The sequence below is a fragment of the Coptis chinensis genome, chromosome 2 (genome assembly GCF_015680905.1).
Source record: "Coptis chinensis isolate HL-2020 chromosome 2, ASM1568090v1, whole genome shotgun sequence".
NCBI lineage: Eukaryota > Viridiplantae > Streptophyta > Magnoliopsida > Ranunculales > Ranunculaceae > Coptis > Coptis chinensis.
This window is the reverse complement of record NC_141457.1, coordinates 103,620,776-103,643,040: the sequence shown is the minus strand read 5'-3', so window position 1 is coordinate 103,643,040 and position 22,265 is coordinate 103,620,776. Positions and strand designations below refer to the sequence as shown.

At 35.7% G+C, this 22,265-nt stretch overlaps 2 protein-coding genes, 1 long non-coding RNA gene and 1 pseudogene across 4 annotated transcripts; 2 read left to right on the top strand and 2 right to left on the bottom strand.

Moving 5' to 3' along the window:
- Positions 1 to 284: 284 nt before the first annotated feature.
- LOC147519912 (uncharacterized) lies at positions 285 to 2,361 on the bottom strand. Its single transcript, XR_015214314.1, has 3 exons — positions 2,317 to 2,361; positions 498 to 531; positions 285 to 419 (listed from the first exon to the last, which is right to left on the bottom strand). It is a non-coding gene; the product is annotated as an uncharacterized LOC147519912 (long non-coding RNA).
- Positions 2,362 to 5,636: 3,275 nt separating this feature from the next.
- LOC147519911 (rac-like GTP-binding protein RAC1) lies at positions 5,637 to 8,707 on the top strand (annotated as a pseudogene). Its single transcript, XR_015212371.1, has 8 exons — positions 5,637 to 5,799; positions 5,933 to 6,114; positions 6,373 to 6,459; positions 6,539 to 6,648; positions 6,737 to 6,800; positions 7,944 to 8,008; positions 8,086 to 8,155; positions 8,231 to 8,707. The product of XR_015212371.1 is annotated as a rac-like GTP-binding protein RAC1 (transcript).
- Positions 8,708 to 10,134: 1,427 nt separating this feature from the next.
- LOC147519910 (SUMO-conjugating enzyme UBC9-like) lies at positions 10,135 to 12,291 on the top strand. The gene is made up of 4 exons (XM_086591437.1): positions 10,135 to 10,314; positions 10,401 to 10,528; positions 10,611 to 10,715; positions 11,932 to 12,291. The coding sequence occupies exons 1-4, from the start codon at positions 10,245 to 10,247 to the stop codon at positions 12,073 to 12,075; spliced, it is 447 nt and encodes a 148-aa protein (XP_086447563.1). The 5' UTR covers positions 10,135 to 10,244; the 3' UTR covers positions 12,076 to 12,291.
- A 471-nt stretch (positions 12,292 to 12,762) lies between these two features.
- Positions 12,763 to 21,174, bottom strand: LOC147519909 (vacuolar protein sorting-associated protein 35B-like). The gene is given in 23 exon segments (XM_086591436.1): positions 12,763 to 13,430; positions 13,511 to 13,624; positions 14,119 to 14,222; positions 14,310 to 14,417; positions 15,259 to 15,339; positions 15,428 to 15,496; positions 16,023 to 16,112; positions 16,192 to 16,281; positions 16,763 to 16,837; positions 16,839 to 16,853; positions 17,051 to 17,116; positions 17,196 to 17,435; positions 17,972 to 18,088; positions 18,850 to 18,909; positions 19,012 to 19,086; positions 19,522 to 19,644; positions 19,746 to 19,835; positions 19,926 to 19,982; positions 20,169 to 20,256; positions 20,360 to 20,545; positions 20,617 to 20,740; positions 20,831 to 20,927; positions 21,011 to 21,174. Coding segments are annotated over 23 exon segments (2,373 nt in total). The 5' UTR covers positions 21,104 to 21,174; the 3' UTR covers positions 12,763 to 13,219.
- Positions 21,175 to 22,265: the final 1,091 nt, after the last annotated feature.

Here is a 22,265-nt window from a genome sequence, read left to right as displayed (position 1 = left end):
CGGGAGATTAGATAGAGGACATTTATAAAACAAAAGAATAAATAAGGCAATGCAAGAGAGAAATACCTGGAAGCCAAGAGGCGGTTGAAGATTGAGCCTATCTTGGTGGGGAACAAAGACATGTTTGTTTTGGTTTGAAGGTTCCTTAAAGGAGTCCATAGGGCATTTTCCTTTGTCAAGAATTGGTGCGTAGGAAGCTATAAATATTTGAAAGAGAGTTGAAAAATGTGATGTAAAACCAATAAGAGGGTAACTCAAAGTATGTTAATAGAAGTTATCAATACCTGGGGGCGAGCAGGTCGTTGAGGAGTAGGTGGCTGAAGGTAGAGTCCATCTTGAACTGGAACATAAATATTGTTTTTCTTGTTCGAAGGATCCTTATAAGGGTCTATTGGACGTTTGCCCTTATCTATGGGATCCTCAGAGAAACAAATAGAAATAGATACTCAATAAAACCTACATAAACAAACATAAAAAGATAGGTGGGGATAACATACCATTGAAAGTCGAATCTACAATGAAAAAGGGTGCCTAAAAAAAAGACAAAGCAGTAGTGATTATTTCGCATGTAAAGGTAGTAGTACTTAGCGTAAACACAGATAAAAAATTAGGTGGCAATAAATAAAACAAAAGGGATTTAAAAAAGTAGAGGGTAGCTGACGGTAGTAAACCACGAGCAGTGATTATTTCGCATGTAAAGGTAGTAGTAGGGTTTCGCATGTAAACACAGATAAAAATTAGGTGGCAGTAAATAAACAAAAGGGATTAAAAAAATTAGACGGTAGTAAACCACGCCGAAATTTAAAAAAAAACGAAAAACAAATGAGAAATAAAAATCAGACGATTTAGTTACATGCTTTAATTTTAACTAAAAGGGAGAGGTAAGACTTGGCACTTAATTTTAATTTTAATTTTAATTTAGTTACATGATTTATTGAACAATTGCTGTTATATATACCGTCAAAATACTACACCTATTAGTGTTCTAGAAAACGGCCTATTAGTGTTATTATTAAAACGGCCTATTTATGTGTCTGAACATTCTTGGATTGCTGTTTTAGTGTTATAGGATTAAGATATTTAATTACATTCTTGGATTGCTGTTATATATACCGCCAAAATACTACACCTATCTTCCTGAATATTAATGTGTCTTATTATTAATTAATGTGTCTGAACATTAAAACGGCCTATTAATGTGTCTGAACATTGTTTTAAAACGGCCTATCAATGTCTGAACATTAAAACGGCCTATCAATGTCTGAACATTAAAACGGCCTATCAATGGTATAAATGTCTATAACAGAAGCTATTAACAGAAGCTATTAACACCTTGGCTCCAATGTCTGAACGTTGATAACGTAAGCTATTAAAACGGCCTATCAAGATATTAATGTGTCTAACATTGCTTTTGAACTTCAACACACTTGATAACAGAAGCAACAGATGACCACCACTTAAGCAAATAAAATGTTAGAATCATCGAAAAGCAACAGAAATTTCAGCTGTTTGGCTCCAAGAACCAACCAACTTGAACAATTCATAATACAACCAAACTGAATTGTTCAAACACAGCCATATGATTACATTGTCCAAAAGAACCAAAGATGATTTTAGAAGAATTAGGACGGAAAAAATAGATAACTTAAATAGGGACAACAGTACAAAGAAGAAATTATCGATGATAAGACTCAAATTCTAATCTCGAACAATACGATCAATCAATAAATTATTGTAACATGAGCTAGAAAATAAAACAACTACATAACATGAACTAATGTGCATTTCGTCTTAAGCGGGTCCGGGTAATACCCAAGAGTGGGATTCGAACCCGTGTAATGGGACGTAAGGAAGTGAGGGAGAGTTGGGATAGTGCATTGTTGGAATTGGTGGTAGGTCCGGGTTTGGGTGCAAGATTGGATCCGGGTTTAGAATTGACGAGGGTTGAATATTGTATTAATTGGGAGGTACAAGAGGATTATTTTCTAGAGCAGGTAAAATAGGGAACATCACCGCTCGTAGTAGGAACGATTCAAGCCGATGGTAGCGGAGATGGAGTGGCTTCAAGTTTGCATTTAACAACGACGATCATACACACACGCAGTAAGCATTGCAGTGAAACAATAAGCACAACAATGTGTCCATTTAAATAAAACAACGATGTAAAGAGTCCAAACCGACATCGCGAAACAAAGATGCCCGTTAAGACAAAGAAGATCACCAAGCAGAGCAAACAATAATAATAATTATTATTATTATTATAATAATAATAATAAAAGGGTCGACGGATGTAGTGCCAATAGTTCAAGACGCTACCTTGAGGAGTTCTAAAGTGCGCGATCTCGAGTCGATGTCATAATCGATTTGTTGAGAAGCTTTTCTCGCAAGCATAACACGATATTCATTAACGAAGCCGATCCTTTGAGCCAATTATGCCAACAATCATCCCAAGTATGTCAACTACCCTTCAATGGGTCACCTCTACAGATCAGTTCCCAACCGCAAAAATGACAACACCAAGGATAGGGTTAAAGAACTATAAATGGAAGCCATGGATCTTAAATTAAAGTAAGAATAGGGTATTGATGTTTTGTTTGAAGATGAGGAAAAGATCCAAGAGATCCGAAAGTGTTAGGGCGTAAGGAAGCATACTCTTTGGGATTGCCTTATTTTGCCATGCCACAACTTAAAAAGATAAACAGAATGGTATCATTTGGATGGCCCCACACCACGTGTGTTTTTATTAGATAGATATATTTAGATTATTGGAGATTTAGAATAATTAGTGTCTTTAATATGTTTATCTATAGTACAACAAGGTTTCGATGTGTCATAGACTCATATACTCATAGTATATTATCGAAAAATATATATATATATATACTCATAGTAGTCTTTTACTTCCCGTGCCTATTAAAGGTTTTTCAAACAAATCTATCAAGATTAGGAATTAAATATTAACTTGTATTATAAGCCAACTTTGATATGCAAAAATTTCATTCACTCTTGAGGTAAAATATATATTAAACAAGTATACCATGACATCCTCTTACTCATAGCTAGTAATTCGTCGAATTATAAGGTTTGGCGAATAAAACGAATAAGTCGGCGAATTTTTGAATGATACTGTTTAATTCACGAATTGGTTGGGCTGGGCTTATAATTGCCGAATTATAATGTCTGGATCTTTGAAATTAAAAAAAAACGGGCCGGGCCTTAGTTGGAACCAAAAATAAATGCGTTAATAATAGTAAGTAGAACAAAAAATTTGACATTTGTATTATTTTTTCAAGAAAATAATATTGTAAAAATAAAAATAAAAACGTTATGTACTTATATATCAAAGTTTTAAATGTAAAATATATAGTCGAATTTTAAAGGAATATATTCGTATTATACCCGTTTAAAACACATATATCGTATTTTTATCGTTAGCGTTTTATTGAACCGAATATTTAAAAGTATTATTGTTGAAAATTTCAAATCTTAGGCGAATAATTACCGTATCAAACTTTTGCCATCCACAAATTTACTATCTATTCTCTCACTTCCTCGAGTGAGATATTTTTTTATTTTTGGCATAAAGATATAGGCACAAAAATGAGGTAAAGTTGTTATTGCTAGCCACATCTTTCAAGTCCATATATAAATGATATAATACCGAACTCCTAATGCTTTGGAAACACAAGAAATGACATAAAGAGGGGAATGGCCAGGCTGAAGTGGATTTGTGGGGTTATGGACAATTTCCCACTCAACCACCATGCACATCTTTTTTTCTATACAAAAACGGGGTTGGGTGGTTCATGGGCATGGCTCATGAGAGTGATAGACTGATAGGTCAATGGACCCAATGCAATAATCTTCATAAACTCAGGTTGTCTGTTACAGTTGTGCTGATCATGTTCTATTATAGTCTTTAATTAAGTTAAGAACTTTAAGACTTTTTTTCTTTAAACAAGTCTCTTCTTCGAAGCTAAGCAAGACCCCTCTTTTTTTTTTTTTGCTAACCGGGAGTCGAGCAGTTTACATACACCTTGATTAATTCAGGGTCCTAATTGAAAATTCGACTGGGTACTGTCTCGCCAGTAGTCTTGAGGGAAATCCAACAAAATCCATGCAAGCCCCTCTCTTCACTCCTTTATCTCTATTTTTGGTTTCACATGGGCACAAAGGCCAAACCTCAACTACATTCCCTAACAGCTTGTAGCCTTGGATACAATGAGGTTTTTTATGCTGAAATAATTATAATCACACTAATATGGGGATTAGATGTTAACTTGCAAAAATAAAAAATGAATTTGCACAAAAATAATTGCAGATTGGTTAAGGAGACCATATCAGTTCCTCAGTACCTAAAGTCCTAATCATCAGTTTTTATTTTATTTTATTGACAAGTCTTTTTTAAATGAGATTAGTAACTCTTTAGTGTTGAATTTCGACCCAGACTTTTGATATCATCACCCAAAATTTTTACTAATTTTACTAGTTGGTACCTGTCTCAGTCTTTAGGTCACTCCAGAAGCGACCGGATACTCAAATTGTGACAAAAATGATGGTCCTGAAAATTGCTAAATTGTGTGGACGACCTAGACCTTAGCTGAGTACTGGCTACCGTAGTACCAAGCCATAAATGAAGGTGCCATGAGACCAACGCGCAGGTGCACCAAATACTTGGCATGAATTTCCCCACATTCAAAGCCACTGGTATCACAACGTTGCCGAAATACCTTATCGAAAAAAACATAGGCCACTGGTATTAAACTCAAATATTTAACAGCATCCAACATTCCAACTAGCTCAAGGACGATCATTAGGGGCCACTGAAAAACTACTGCTTCAACTTTTTAACCCGAAATTCCAAATCACATCGCACTCATAGTTTGAGATTTCAGAATTTTCAGAATTCCAAATAAATCTAAAAACTGAAATTTATCAAATTTCAATTTCTATTATATTTAAAATTTCAATTAATTTCAAAATAATCAATATTTCAATTTTATATTTGGAATGCCAGTTTCGTTCGGAATCACGAACACTGGTCGTACTCTTACATGGACAATACGGATGTAGTAGCTTGTTTAAACCAATCTGACTTGACACTTGTTTCCCAAATGAAGGCCAAATATATGAGAATGATATTCAGTTCACGGGTCCGTGACTCCATGTCCATATATGGACTCCAAACGTCATAGTTTATAGACTCTATACTGCTAGACATGCAGCACCAATGGTGGGACATTGTCTAAGATAAAAAAAAATGGAGATTGACCAGAACATATATAATTGGCTTCCCCATTGGTTATAAGAAAATTTCAGAAAACCCTCTCATTCTTTTCCCTAACAAATTAGCAAAATAGAACTAAAACGTGAAAAACTACCTATTATTGAGGCCAAAGCAGAAAGCCAAACCAAAGGACCTTTGCTTTTATTTTCACCTACTAGATGAATGCCGCCTACGTATATGACAACAACGCAGGGTGTTGTACAGGAAAAAATAATGGCATGCCATTAAAGACCAATAAAAACACTTTTAGAGAGTTGGAATTAATTATGGTGTGGAAGGTGTGAGTGGGAGTGGGTATAGAATAAAGAAAATAAATAAAAAATAAAAATAAAGAAAAGAGTGGGTGTCTCTGGTGTTGAGTTGTAAATATTGGGCACCCCAATTAACATTAGCTGTCCAACTTGACCAACTAAAAGGGTAAGTTCAGTTAATCTCTCTCTCTCTCTCTCTCTCTCTCACCGTAGAACGCTTCAACAGCATTCTTTTCCGCCTCATTCTCTCTCTCCTCAAAGGTTACTCTCTCTCCCTCTCTCTCTCTTATTTTTTTCCCTCTTGGATCCATTAGAGTTTTTTTTTGGGTGTGTGGGAAAATTTTGTTCTTTTTTTTTGGTTTTTTGAGAAATGGGTGCATTTTTTCTTCAACAGATGTTTACTTGAAACAAACACATACAAAAAAAAAACAAGGAAGAAGAAGAGAATTTGAAGCTGTGATCTCATTTATTTGAGAAATGAGTGCTTCTAGGTTCATAAAGTGTGTTACAGTTGGTGATGGCGCCGTTGGTAAAACTTGCATGTTGATTTCATACACCAGCAACACTTTCCCAACGGTTAGTTTTTACCCCTTTCCATGTTAATTTTGTCAAAGTTTCAAACTTTTTGTAGAAAAAGCTACTTTCTAGATCTTGCTTGATTGGAAATGTTATAATTTACATACTAGTTTCGTTTTTAATGTTGGGGCTGAGAATTTTTACTGTTTTTTTCATTTTGAGTAAAAATTTATTAACTTTTTCATGATTCTGGTAATGATAGGTGTTAGTGTAATGGGATCTGAATGGTTTGTTGTTTTTTGTGGTGGAAAACAACAGGATTATGTACCGACGGTTTTGATAATTTCAGCGCGAATGTGGTTGTTGATGGAAGCACAGTTAATTTGGGCCTGTGGGATACTGCTGGTAATAATGTTTAACATTACTGAATTATATTCAATGTTTTATTTTGGTCATAGGCTAAATTTTATGTCTAATGAAACAGGCCAGGAGGATTACAATAGATTAAGACCTCTGAGTTATCGTGGAGCCGATGTTTTCTTGCTGGCGTTTTCTCTCATTAGCAAGGCTAGTTATGAAAATGTTGCTAAAAAGGTTTGTGTTTATATGCATACTTACCCCTTTTTATTTCCCTGAAACAGAAATTGTTGGTTGTCTAATTGGTTTTCGTTAAATGTTCCAGTGGATTCCTGAACTGAGGCATTACGCACCTGGTGTTCCAATAATTCTAGTTGGAACAAAGCTTGGTAAGACTTCTTCTTATTTTCATCCAGTCCCTCAGATTTTCAATGCTGTTACGTGTGTTTATTACTACTTTTTCAATTTGTTTCCTGTCCTATTTATTTGATTTTCTGTTATATGGTTCTTTAGACCTGTTTGGTTCTAGTCAATTACTGAGATTGCACCAGTATCGTTTTTATCCTTGTGTATTTTAAGTTGCTTTACATGTTCTGATGTTTCTTTATTGTACTCGATTCATTTGTTTGAATCTCGATTATGCTTTATAATTTTGATTCTTAATTTATTGCTTCTTTTACTACTTTCTAGTGTTAGAAAGTGATTAGAGATTTACAGAGGGGACCCTGTAAATTTTTTTCTACGTTAAAAAAATCATAGTTCTGTTCCAGATAATTGAATATCACTGGTTTTCACTCGGAGAATGGATCAGCAAAAGCAACAAATTGCAGTTTCTTGTGCTTTGTGCACATGATCCAACTTTTAGTTGGCCAAACTAAGAGCCTTGCATTATCATTACTGCAGCTTACATATATATACCACTGACTATATCTCCCTGCTTTAAATGTCAAATGAATTTGAATGGAATTTTTCCAGCAATTAATCAAGATTTCTAGAAGCTTCATTATTCGTAATTCTGCTTAGGTTTATCAATTGTAATTTCTTCATGCGTGGTAAATGGGTTAATAATTACAACATGGTGTTATCTATCTTATGAGAGTAGCTGGGAATTCCTAGATCTGGAGATTGAATTTGCAGATCGAGTTTTAGTATAATTAGATGTTGTGTTGCATTGGAATATAGGGAATGCCATTTTCTGAGTTTGCCCTTTAGGTTGTGAAGACTTTAATCTCTATATTGTTTTAGATTTTTTTTTTGGTCTGAATGTGAAGAATTCTATATTGTGAATCAACATTATGTGAAATATCCTATTATTTTAACCTTAGTATATTGTTTACAAGCAAGCATGTCTTTTATTTTAGCTTAATAACTAGACATTCTTGCTCTTCATTGAAGTTTATCTTTGTATTTGTTTGAAACTTCTTTCCTGATATACTTAATAATGAACATAACAAATTAGATCAAGTCTTGATTATTTTTGACAAGTAAGATCAATTTTTATAGTGATCGGCCTCCTCTAATTATGCTTGCAGATCTTCGGGATGATAAGAAGTTCTTTGATGACCACCCCGGTGCGGTTCCTATAACTACAGCTCAGGTAATGCCTACGAATACACCCATTACTTTTTCTCATCTATTTTACAAGTTCTTAACAGCCTTTTTCTGTTTATTAAGGGAGAAGAACTGAAAAAACTCATTGGAGCTCCTGCCTACATTGAGTGCAGCTCAAAAACACAGCAGGTATATTTGCTTACCTCCCCCCCCCCAATTATATTTCATTTCATGTAAATATATGCTAGTACTTCTATCTTTGATGGCGCTCTTGCAAAATATCGTTGCAGAATGTGAAGGCCGTTTTTGATGCAGCCATCAAGGTGGTGCTCCAGCCACCCAAGCAAAAGAAGAAGAAAAAGAGAAAGTCATAGAAGGGTTGCTCCATATTATGATTGAGCCACAAAGAGGTGTGAAAGAAAAGATGACCTCCCCAGCTGTTTCCATGTAGTGTCTCCAATCTTTCAATTTATTTCTCATTCCCTATTTGAGGAAGCAGCAGCCTTTGGTGTATAGTCTTAACTGACAATACTAGGTAGTTCTGAAAGCATCGGGTGGTTTGTTTCTTGCTTTCTCAGTCTTGTTATGATTTGTAATTGATAATGTGGGAAAAGACGAGCTTATGTGGTAACCTGCGCACATTTGTTTTTCTGATTAGAATTTTTTTTCCATCTTTGACCAATGTGAGAAAGATCCTTATGTGAAACAAGGTTACATTTGTTATCTTATCTTAAATTCTGCCTAAGGTTCGAGTTAATGGCATGTCTGAATTATGTTAGTGTATGGTCTTTCGACTGTAGAAGTGCATGTGTTTAGTTAGCAATAACATATTTATGATGCCCTTTTATGGTTTTATAGCGTTCTTGTTTAAGAATTCTTGAAGATGACTAATCTTGGATAGCATTAGTTAACAAATTCACACGAAATGATTTATTGTGTGAACATATAACAGAAAACCTGATTGTGAACTACCCACAGATTTAGGTGTGACCATAGTACAAAATATCGTGATATTTGGGGATATCTATTTAGATTTCAGAAAAAGATATATATCACGATATGTTTAGAGATATATATTACTGCAAATATCGATGATATTTGTGATATTTTGTGTATATAACAATTTTATTTAATATTTACTATTATATTTCAAATAAATATAAATAATGTATCATGATATATCAAGAAATATCTATGATATTTTGGATATATCTATGATATTTGCATATGAAACAATATCAAATATCCCCAAAGAGAATGATATATCTATGATACATATCTAGAAATTGAGTATTTATAAATACTCATATCCTAATATTTTGTAATATGGGTGTGACTACATTTGTATTTGTATCTCGTTTTGGTTTGATGTTTGTTTCTCGTGTGATAATTAATTTCGAAGGGTAGCTTTAAGGGGATTGGCAGATTCTTGGAAAAAAATGTTTCTGCATACTTTTTTGAGAGGAAAGTTTGGTAGGCTAAGCACGAATATTTTCGCACTTGTATTTGCCCAGCAGAATGGTATGATGTGAATCCTCTGCAAAGCCAATATCTTTTTGGCTTTTGCTTGATTTATGATTAGTTTGTGCCAAAATGCCACTGGTCGTAGACTGTTATTCTCCACTAGATGTCAACTTAATGTACACGATATCTGGATGCTCCAAGAGCAAATTAGTCGGCTCTTAACACAAATCCCTCTGCTTTTTATTAAATATAAGGAAATATGCTTTTGATGAGTTGTGCTGCTGTCACTCTGGTGGAGATGATAAGTGGGACAGAAGTCATTTTGATTCTCAGTCGGCTAGGGGAAAAACACCTTTCATTTTCATTTTATTCCTAGTTAATGTGTTACAAACTACCTTAACAACACCATCTCAAGCTCATCACTTGGTCAAATAGTTTCGTTTACTCATATACTTCTATTTTGCAGAAAGTAAAGAACTGGTTCTCAACAGATTAGTTTCTTAATTTGAGTAAGATATGACCATTGCTTTGCCTTGCCTTTAATCCTTTGAACTCCGATTTTCGACTTGCCACCTTTCTTTTAGGAGAATATACCCAGCGCCCACAGCCCACTCGGCCAACAACAACTTTATGAATTGATGGGACTCATGGACATGCTCATCCTCCCAATCCTTTTCATCCCCTCCACCACTAGTTATACATTATATATATATATATATCTATCACCCTTTATGTTACATAGGATGGTTGCCTAACTCGCATTCCCATCTGCTTAAAATCTTTATTTTACACGTAGACACAGTTGAGAGTTAACCAGAATGGCGTCAAAGAGAATTCTCAAGGAGCTCAAGGACTTGCAGAGAGATCCTCCTACTTCATGTAGCGCAGGTAAACAAAAAGTCAAAATTATCCTATTGAACTCGTGATCTTGTAAGTTGTATGATATGGTTTTCTATCGCTGGTTTCAATTATAGGTCCTGTTGGTGAAGATATGTTCCATTGGCAAGCAACTATCATCGGTCCAAACGATAGCCCTTACTCCGGTGGTGTCTTTCTTGTAACCATTCATTTTCCACCTGATTACCCTTTTAAGCCACCCAAGGTAACTAGAAGCTAGCTTTCTTTCACACCTAAACAAGATCATCTGTGACTTCCTGATCTTAACAATAAAATGTTGTCGGCAGGTTGCTTTCAGGACAAAGGTATTCCATCCTAATATCAACAATAATGGGAATATCTGCCTGGACATACTCAAAGAACAATGGAGTCCTGCGCTCACCATATCCAAGGTGAAGCTTATCGCTTTCATAACCTCACTAAATTATATTCCTCATATTAATTTTTTTTGCTAGGTTCCTCCTATTAATCAAAGACTAAGCTATAGCCTATAGGAATATGTTATAGACTCATAGTTACGGGCTTTGATAAATATTACATCTGCTTCTAAGAACATAATATAGGAATTTATATAACTTGCCAATATTTTTATGGTTAATTTTCACAAAATGTCCCTTGACCGTACCAAGCTTTCAGTATTCAAAATTTCAAAGGCTTAAAGATTGGTGGACTAAATCCATAATATTGCAGCGCGAAAATGAAGTATCGCCTATATAATTTAGATTGTTGGAGGCCTGGGAGCGGTAGCCGGTAGGGGTGTCAAATGGGCCGCCCGGCCTCAAACACTAAAGCCATCATGCGCCATCATGCTTTTAGGGTTAGGCCGGGCCAATGCTTAAATCTCAAATCTCGAAGTCCTTACCCGCCGCTCAACTTTTTTGAGAGAGTTGAAATTGAGTGTCGAGTACTATGTCATATATTTGAATATTTATTTAACAAAATAAATATAAAAAAATTGTTAAAAATGATATACCTGTACTCCCTTCACATAAGCTACTAAAAAACTTGTTGAAGTTACATTTGTCAATTAAAATTAACTAAATCATTTTATAAAATAAGATACATTACAATATAAATCAATAAATCTATGTGATAAATGTAGAAAGTCTAGTGAGGGTTTAATGAGGGCCTACAAGGGTGGGCTTAGGGTCGGACCTAAGCTTCAAAGTCTTAGCCCTTACCATTCTCTCAAGCCTTGAAAGTTGGGTCGGTCTGGCCCTCAAATGTGTGAGGGCCTTATTTCGAGGGGTTTTTTTTCGGCCTATGGGGCGGACATTTTGACACCTCTACTTGGAGCCATGCTCTCGATTTTGATATTTCAAATCTTTAATATTTTAATAGTCCTGTCTTCCACCTAAAGTGTCGCAATAGTAAATAAATATTAAAAAAAGTGTAACTCTTGGTTACTTTTTTCATACCAGTTTTGTCTCTAAACAATTTATTAAATTTCTAAAAAACTATTCAAATATAAGTGTAAAAACTGTTGTACTATAGAATTAAATTAGTCATTCTTTCTCAGCTATTTTTTTTTGTATTTGAGGGGTATAATCTCTCTGTGCGTAGTACTCACCGTACCAGTAATATTAACGTGGGGTGGGAGTCTTGCAGGTTTTGCTCTCCATATGTTCACTGCTGACAGACCCGAATCCTGATGATCCACTAGTTCCTGAGATTGCTCACATCTGCAAGGCCGACAAGACCAAGTACGAATCCACCGCTCGCAACTGGACCCAGAAATACGCCATGGGCTGAACCTTAAGCAATATATATTTTCGATAGCCAACCCGATGAACCTTAAGCAATATTTACTTACGATTATATGAAGTGTGTTTCTTTAAAAGATATAGAGAGATGGTCTAGTTTAGGCTATTCCAACTGTTTAATTAAGAGCATAGAATCTACTGTAAGAACTTTGGATACATGAGCCTTACTTGTTCACAATAAAAGTGGATTGGTTATTTGCGTTTATCAGGCAATGAGCAACTTCAGCTCTCAGTTTCAGTTCAATTCCTCAATTCCAACTCCATGAATAGCAAACTTGTGCAAATGAATGAGTCTCTTAACTCAATGAAAATTACGGTGCCTAATGAAGATCTACACAACATGCAGCATTTAGCCGGGTTTAGGTTCGTGAGATGATGCATGATCTCTTCAAGAAGTAAAGATCATCGTGCCCGTTTTTTTTGGAAAAAGATCATGCCAGAAAATTAGAAATTATTGTGATTCTGTTGAAAGTGGTCTAATAATTTTTGTTACTCAAAATGATTGGTTTAAATTAATCTTTCAATTGAACAAGTACGTGATATTAATGCACTAATAGGAGTTCGATATTCTTAATAGAATTAAAAAGGAAATTATAGGAAAAAAGTGTGAAGAAAAGAATGAATTCTAGTACAAGGCTACAAGCCATCGGGTGGTGACAGGTGACAAATAATGACGTTTCATGTTTCACAGTTTACCTTTAATTACGTTCAAACCAAACTACTTACATGATTACATCACCCAACGGACCCAAAAAAGGGAGATTAGGAGAAATAGATCCTGTTAGAATTTCAGGCAACCATATTTCAGTTTACAATGAGTGCTAAAAGTAACTATATCTCTCTTTTACATAGCTTAGGGGAAACAAGTTCAAAAATACTCTGTTTCCCATGGAGGCCTTCAAGGGAACAAGTGTGGGAATGAAGATCATAAGCATGTACACACGTCTTGATACAAATGCCACCAGATGCACAATAACTGAAGTTAGTTGAAACGTGATGCTAATTTTACATTGCGAAATAACACAGCCCCATCACTCCAACAGAAACCAGCTGAACTAAACCAGTTCTCAAAACTTCGATACTGTACACTGGCATCTTTATCACTTCCGATATATCATCTAAACTCTGGGAAATCACACCTTTATAGATTCATACTTTTCGCCCATTGCACCACCTTTCTGTTTTTGGAATTGAATGTAACGTAGTGTACTAGAAAAGAAAGCATCTGCAGAGGGATCTGGTGTTGTAGTGTCACTTTGCATCTCGGTTGTGATTAACTCGACCAGACCCTGTATAGCAGCACTTGTGATCTGAGGATTCCCCTTCTCAAAGAAGTATAAGTACCTGACAATTACATGAGTGAATAAAACTCATGGAGTAAAATGAATACCAATAATGCATACATAATTGAATAAGAAAATTACTTGTTTAGAATTTCGACAAAAAGAGTAACTGGTCCGCTGCTACCCCGTGTAACATTGGCCATCTGTTGAGCAGCATTTGCAATCCTTAAAGCACGCTTAAGGCAAAGCAAAACCCTGTCAGAGAAAAACAACATATTAATTGCATAGAAACCTTTATGCCACAAAAATTTATTATTCTTCTTCCCAGGTTTAAAGTTTTAAGGTATCCACTGTCCAGAGTGCTCTAAGTTAACAACTGAATCCCACCTTATTGGCAGCCAGAAAGACGAAATAAGGTATTACATTTACAATTACGACTTTGGTTGGTCTGATAAGCATGTGGCTCAGATACTGAGCTGGGTTATGTTCCCAAAAGGTTGAAAAAGTACAGACGTCTGATCCATGTAGTTGCCAAGGAAGTCACAGTTTCGGAAGTCTTCAGGGACAATTTTAATAGACCTTTCACTTCCTTCGCCCCTTATTGTACTGTGTGTGGAGTGAAATGTTGTCAAAATAACTAGAGAAAACATAAAATTTAACATGCACAAGTTGATCCATTTATGTAAATGTGAACATGCATGTAGTTGTCACATTTATTAATGCCATATTATGCTATACTGCTATAGCACCTTTCTCCATCTTTGACGCCATCCTGATCATCGACCCAGAAGAGATGTGAACATGCATAAACAGCTTTGCATTGGTCAGGCTTCTTTAAGAGCTTTGCTGAATACTGCTCAAAGAAAAAGAAAAACACACAGGGTTCAGGAACAAGAATGAAAGAAAAGTTTCATCAATTACGCCAATCAATTATCATTACCCCTGTGGATTTATGTGTTAGAGTATCCCTGTTCTCAACGCCAAATACATTCATTCGTTGAAGAGTCCCTATTATTAGGTGTATTGCTGTCACCTGTGCTTTTGAATCCTAAAGAAAACAAACATAATGCATCTGGATAAGAACTAATTTGATCTCAATCTGATGACAATGAAAAAGATAGTGATGATGATGATGACGACAATAAGAGATGGCTAATATGACAACCTTTCACTGGACATAACCATTAGGATATGAGAGTGCTAGTATTATGTGAGGATGATATTATTAAGGAGATCCTTGCCACAGGAATACTACTTAACGATAACTTCTAACCTTATTGATAAGAATTTCAAAATTAAACGGTGACACACATTTTACCTAAGTCACATTGATACAGATACGTGTGTCAGTGTCCGACACGATGACCCTTATGAAGGAGGACACGTGGACATATCTAATTAGAAAACACATCTAATTAGAAAGATAAATATTACTATTATTTAGTTACACAACTAATTTTTGGTTTCAAGACCTGACAACGCGCCTCCTTACAAATAAATAATTATGAAAGTGGCATCTCATGGAATTGTAATTATGTCACTATGTTATTTTCTTAGTCTTTTAGGCTATAGAAGGAAACCTAGTTTAAATTCTATGCACAACATGTCCGTGTGTCAGACACGGATTTTTTTAAGAATATGAAATGTCCATGTTTTGGCAATTTAGTCATCCATTCATCACAAAATATCACCACTAACTCAGCACCATGTAGGCCCCACAAACGAGCATCAAAAGGGTTCTCACGAAAATGAGTGCAACTTATTATTGTTTTTATGCTCAGTAAAATGGGTGCTAAAAAAAATCCCCCATAAAAAGACATGCAGATGTAATCACTAAAACTACAAAAGGTGCAAAAGCATGAAACCAAACAAAATTTCTGGCTGATTACCGCAACTTCTTCTTCATAAAGTATAAATGCTTGAGTGAAGAACTCGTATGCAACAGGTTCAAGATCACAGTCATTGGCAGCCTGAAATTATGGAGAGGAAAAAAGACAAGTGCTAAAATTAGCAAATGGATATGGTTAAGGAGGCGGCCCAAAGGTAGTTAAAGCCTACCTCAGCGCACTGCAAATACAATCTTAATGCCAGTTCAGGTGCTGGAACGGATAACAGAGCCTCGATAGTCTGAAGAATAAAGTCAATCAACTTATTAAATACGCTGGAATCAAGGATCAAACACAACTCCATTTGAAGATACCAGTCAATGTACTATTATTTGTATCGGTAAGTGCAGTCACACTCAAACTTATAGTTGCATTTAGTCAGTTGCGTCCATTTTCCATAAATATTGTTGCCTACTAAGAAATAAGAATGGCTACTGGTCCAGGGGAAGCTGTCAAACAAAGGGTCAAGTGAAGTCACCTTCCCCATACGGAAATTAACAAAGAAAGAAGGGCCTTGACCAGGTGGCTTCCGCAAAGTAATGACTTCAAAGTCGACAAATGTCACAATGAAAAGCAGTAAAATCGTAAGGGAAAAAACAAAGCTGGGGAATTGAAATGCCTAAACCTCATTCTAGTTACAAAACTATAATATGTTCCTTGATTATGAGAATCATCATTCAATGCACAACTCGTCAAACCACTACCCCAAGTAATACCAGAAAAAATAAACAGAGAAGAAAATTGCAAACCTTTTAGAAAGACATTACCTGGTGCAATAGCTGGAATATTTTCTTTGGGGTCGCAGACGTCTCTTCTCCATCTACATCTCCATCCTGACCTTGCAATCGCCTGACCAACTGTGTACCATAAACAATAAAATTTTTCCAGTACCTTCTAGGAGCGTAACACAAATTCAAGAGTTTCATGAAAACACACCTTCAGAGCACAAAATATAAGGGGAGGAACAGTGAAAGCAAGGCGTGTGGGGCCTCCGGCAAGAATATGCTTTCTCACAACACATATAATCTGAAATACACAAGGACAGTCTAAGTATACATCTTTCCTTAATGAATATGGAGTGTCCTACTATTAATATTGTAGGAAAAAATTTCTGGCTCCGCAGAACATTGAATCAGATGAACCAGCATAGAAAAATCAAAGAAGATCATATTGGTGATTGCCAAAACTCAACCAAATTAATTTATAATTCCAGAATGATATAAAAGGTCAAATGATAACTTAGAACAATTAAATTATGCTACCACTACTTAAACAGACCAGTTCTCAAAAAAATAGATGATGCTATCTCCATTCAAACATATCACCTCTCAAAAGGAGATGAAAGAAACACATTCCTTCACTGAAGAAAAAGATTTTTTATATCCAAAGTCGTATCAGCATCGATAACAGAATTAACAGATATAAGAAGACTTGCAAAAGGAAGACATCAATGAAGTTTTGCCCATCAATGGAGCAAAAAACGTAATAACTTGAACACAGCAAATACCTTCAGCATTTCCTCTGGATCATCATTATGCAACATGTGAATGAGGCGAGCAACAGAACTTTGCTCCTCCTTGAAAATCCTCCTCATCAAGCTAAAGCAAAAAAAGGAAATATCCTATTTGTTATTAGAACAGACTGCATCAAACTTTCTTATACATCTAGCACTTATATAATATTCTTGAATTGAACAACCATCAGGCATCTGTAACAGAGGAACTGGTACCCAAAAAAATAGTAAAGCGGTATATCAAATTGAATGTATTGTTGAAAAAGAAAAATGTAAAATCACCTCATCAACAGGAGTTCCATCTAAATCCTTTATAAGGCCCTTTATTAGTTCAAATAACGCCTCAGCCTATGAAAATATCAACATTAGGATCTCATTAAAGAACAATTTGCAACAAAAATGAAACATGCATTAGAATGGAGCAAACCTTGTCAGCAGTTGAAATGCAAGTGTTATTTTTCATGATGCTTTGTATAATAACCACTGCCATGACTTTATTTGTACCACTGTCGAGGTGATCCATGACTCGTGGGTAGTTAGAAAGCTTCAGTGCAATCCCAATATCATTATACTTTTCCAGTGGAGCACTCAATAGGGCAACAATTTGTTTTGTACCTCTGCTGTCTTCGAGCTTAGCTTTGCCAGAAAGTTTCTTCACACATGCTCCCTGGAAAGAATAGCATATAAAGGAACTAATTGTATATCGATAAGAAACTGAAGACATCACACAGATGATTTAAGATCGCATGGCAATGAACCTTGCAGATTTCCGCAAACAGTTCATTTTTTTTGCTTTTCATTGTTATCTATTTTGGCTTTGCGACAAAGGGGTCCGGTTCAAAACTTTAAAATGCCTTAACCATTGTTGAGAAAATGAAAATTTTGCTTTTCCTTTCAAAACTTTAAAATGCCTTAACCATTGTTGAGAAAATGAAAATTTTGCTTTTCATTGTTTGATCCCACGGTAACAAAAAGTTTGAACAGCCCACCAAAAAGAACAATTCACCTCCACCCTCTTTTCCGTGTACAAGATTTATGGAGAGGGCACACTAATAATGATTCTAGATACCAGATCCCCTGTTCTAACACTAAGAATAAAAATGGTCAATTCTGAAGCATTATGATGCAATTTATACCCAATTTAAAATAAATACAACAAATAAATAAGTAGGAAGGCATCATGAAACTTCATGGGATTCATACCAAAACTTGATCCACATAATCGAGCCGATCAGGATGGACACGGAGAGTAAACGTAAGAAGGGACACATATAAACCTATGGATCCAACAACTGGCATGTCTACTTGTGCCTCGATGACCTGCCACAAAGATAATTATTAAAAATCACAAATGCTGTGCAAAAAACTACTGTTAATTACTCGTATACATGAAAAAAAAACAAGAACAAAATAAACAAAAAAAAATATACATCAGTTTTTGGAGACGGTAAGACTCACTATTTGACTTATCAAAGTTTCAAAAATGATTCGAGGTTGGCCAATGTGGATGACAAAATGAGTAGCTATTGCTAGATCAATATTAGTACTAAAACTATGCAGCCAATTCTAAAGCTAAACCAAGATAAAGGTCTCATGACATGTGGTTCTTTCATCCACAGGGGGATATGCTATTTTATGATACTTATGTCTACATGTTTCCCCATGGAAACGTCCCTTGTCAATAATTAAAAAGCCTTGCAATTAGCCATTGACACACTCAGATAAGGAAATCCAAATAATTTCAATAGATCCAGAGCATTGGTTTAAAATCTGGAGAAAAAGTGTTTTACCAAACAGAAAAAGTCCCTTACGATAAAATCAATTTTTGGGTGTGGCGTATGCTTGCGCAGGGGAGGGGTGTGGACATGTGCATGGGTAAAAGAAAAAACATTTCTACTTTGTTATCTCAGATCATTCATACTGATAAGAGAAGCACTCTTACCATGTAAAACAAAAAAGAAAATAAATCAAAGAAACTGTTGTGTACAATGAAGCCACTGTGGAGACAAGACAACTTAACTCCTAAAAAAAAATTAATGAATCTATCAAGATGAGGGGAGCAAAACCCGTTGAGTGTTCACCTTCCCAATAGCATTACTCAATTTGGCAAAAGCCTCTACTTGCAAGAACTCAGGCAGAACCTGCAACACAAAATTATAAGGAGAGGCAGGAAGAAATATAAAAATGAAGAGGGAAAGAGAAGAACTTCTTGACCCTAAAAAGAAAATATGGGTATTACTCACTTCTGCGCTTGAAGCAGCATAGTTTGATAGTCTCTCCATCAGTTGAGATAGCACTGTCTTGATGTCGACGGTTGGCTGAGAAACAAAAAAGAAGGAAGTCTTAGCTACCATTTGTCACATTGATCATAGCGACTGCTTCCCTGGACATGGTCTTGGCATCACTACTTCACAAAACTCTATCATCTTAAAACAAATTATTCTGAATTGAGTAGTATTTGTTCACAAAAAACTAGACTCCTCTAAACTGAATATAGTGTTTGCTCACATTTCAACTAGGGAAAAAACAAACAAAGAAAGAGATCCTGAAAATTGATCTACAGAAAAACACTGTTGGAACAGATGAAGTATAGTGCAAATGATATTGTACTGTTGACATGAAAACAAAAACATAAAGACATAAACACCAGTACCCTCGTTTTACCACATTACAAATAAAACCTAGTACACATGAAACCAAAATGCAGCGAGTCTTAGACCAGAAAACACTGCTCAAATAACTGTGTTACCCACCTGAAGCTGAGGGCAAGCACCCAATAATGTCTCTAGCGTTTGTAGGTGGTACTCATCTGGAAAGACTTGGATTATACAGTCCATCAGGTAAAATTGAGCAATCTCGTCTTTACAGTTGACGACCTACTCAAAACAACATGAAGATCAGGACAACAAGATTTGATGCTACAGGTTTCTAAAGAGGGGAAAACAAAATAAAGTCAAGAAATCAAGATTAACATAACCTGTTCCAATACTCTAGGAAGCACAGTCTCTTTGTACAATTCAAGGTCGACACCCTCTATTTGACTGAGGACATGTAAGTTTTTCCCAACCTAATAAGTACATAGAAGGCAATCAGAATACTTATAAACTAATATTAGAGTAGGAGATTAAAAAATTTCAGTAAAATGATCTGATAATACCAGATCCCTGAGCTCGCTCCTCTCCTTTTCCCGCTTCTCTTTTTCACGGACAGGACCCTGCAAAGAAGATAGCCCAAATTGCAAGGGATCACCTACGAGTGTGAACTAGTAAGTAGTATAAGATTGCACAACCACAAATCATGCTCTGATAATTCATTTTACGTTCACGACATGAAAGTACTGGTGCACTGTGCATGTCCAAACATGAGCGCAGGTAGCTGTAAAATCTGAAACATGACCAACCTGATGTTGCATTCGAACCCAGAGTTTATTCATCTCTGTGAAGTTCTGGAGCACAAATTCCACAGCATCCATGACAGTGTCAGCATCCCTGCGGAAAAACAATAACAAGATTACGATACAACAATCCCCACCAAAGAGAACAATTGTAGAAACAGTGATGTTAGCATTAGGTTAAACGGAGATAAACATACCCTTCATACTCTGAACCGATATCAGGCAACTTGTCCCTACTGACTTGAGATAGATAACTCCTCAGAAAGAGGCCACGTACAGGGTGTTGAATGCCACGGCACATTTCTACAAGATCTTTAAGAACATCCTTAGCAGGAGCCTCCTTGGATCTGATGTATACAGATCCTACCGTGCAGAGGAGATACCTGATAATTAACACTAGATTAACAGATATTACCTCAACTATCTAAAGCAACCTGATTGATAATAAACTTACAGTCTAGGCAAAATGTTTCCTGCATGTTGTACAAGCTCATACAAGTCAATAATGGTACACCCTCGTTTGGTCTCTTCTTTGAAAAACATCTCCAACTTCCTCAACTCATCAAACGCCCGCATATCTAATAATTCCAATTGCCAAAACATAAGATTATTAAAGATTAAATAACAATAACAATAACAATAAAAATAATGTGGGGAAAGTAAGTTACAGAGTTCGTAGTATTTGTGAGGAGAAAGGCGTGAAGTACGAAGTTCGGAAAGCATTTGAGCAGAATATTTCAATGCGTCTCTCAAGTTGTTTGAATCCTGATTGATTGATTGATACAAAATTACCAAATTAGGGCTCCTTCTAATGATTAATAAAATAAAATAAAATAATTAGGGATTACCAGGGCTCGATGCATGTAGAAAGCGTTGTGTTGAAGACCTGCGATCCCTTCTGCTAACCATTTTTCTTCGTCTTCAATTCCCTCTGAAACCATCTCTCTCTCTCTCTCTCTCTCTCTCTCTCTCTCTCTCTCAAGTGGGAATCATCACCTGCTCTTTTACGCCAACTGCAATTTGGATTTCTGCTATTTCATTTTTTGGACTGCCCTTTGCTCCCTGGACCCCACACCCAAGGCCCAAAGTATACTTCGAGGCCCACAATATTGGACTTTTCAATTTGTTTGTATGTAGTCACGGCCCACTGGACTTGGGCAGTGTTTGAATTTTGAAATTTGTATTTTAATCCTAATATTTTGGTTCAGAAGTCCATGCCTGGCAGATGCTTCTTTGTTTCTTTACCACCAGCAGAATAATTTGGCCTTTGGGCTACTTAGGTCCAACCCAAAGCCTCATTTTTCGATTGTTGAATACTAGGATGGGAAGTCAATTTTGTACTAGCAGTACTCCAGTAATCTCTTATGAAAAGCAAAGAGAGAACCAGAAATACACAAGTACTTGTAGCCTGTATCAATTTTCACGTTGAGGAAGAATCTATAGCTAATGGTGAGTGCTGACAAACGTGTTGTGTTGTGTTGTGCTGCACACTTGCACCATAATTAGGTACTACTCAGGGACGGACCTAGGGTATTCATATTGACAATCGTTTCATTAAAAACATGTGTACTTCATTTTCTTTCATAAAGGTCCCTAAATATGATCAATAAGCAAAATTAAATTTTCATAATTTTTATAGTTGTAAAACGGTATTTTTTAACAATAAATTGGTCCCAATGCCCATTCTCGGGTGAATCACTCTCAGAACCATTGTTTTTTTTTTAAATCACTCTCGGTGACAATTTTCGAGTGAAAATAACCCGGAAACCCAATTTTCAGGTGAAAATAATTGTTAAAGACAAATAGCCCGAATTTGAAATTAATACCTTCTGATTTTATCCTTTTTGTCGTTTTGGTATAAACAATCACTGTTCATATAATTGTTTATACCCAAATAGTTAACATACTTCATACACTATATATATTGATGTATAAACAATGATTGTTCATAGCTTATGTCGAGATATAAATAATGATTGTTCTTACCCTAAATATATATGAACAACATACTCCAATGTGTGTTTTCACTAATCATACATTGTGTTGACGTATGAACTTATGAACATTAATTATTCATACTCCAAATAGGTATAAACAATGATT

Excerpts from the sequence above, each read along its gene's own strand:
- LOC147519910 (XM_086591437.1), top strand. The coding sequence starts at position 10,245 with ATGGCGTCAAAGAGAATTCTCAAGGAGCTCAAGGACTTGCAGAGAGAT. Across the intron at positions 10,529-10,610 it reads ACCCTTTTAAGCCACCCAAG|GTTGCTTTCAGGACAAAGGT; the intron begins GTAACTAGAAGC and ends TGTTGTCGGCAG. Across the intron at positions 10,716-11,931 it reads CTGCGCTCACCATATCCAAG|GTTTTGCTCTCCATATGTTC; the intron begins GTGAAGCTTATC and ends GGAGTCTTGCAG.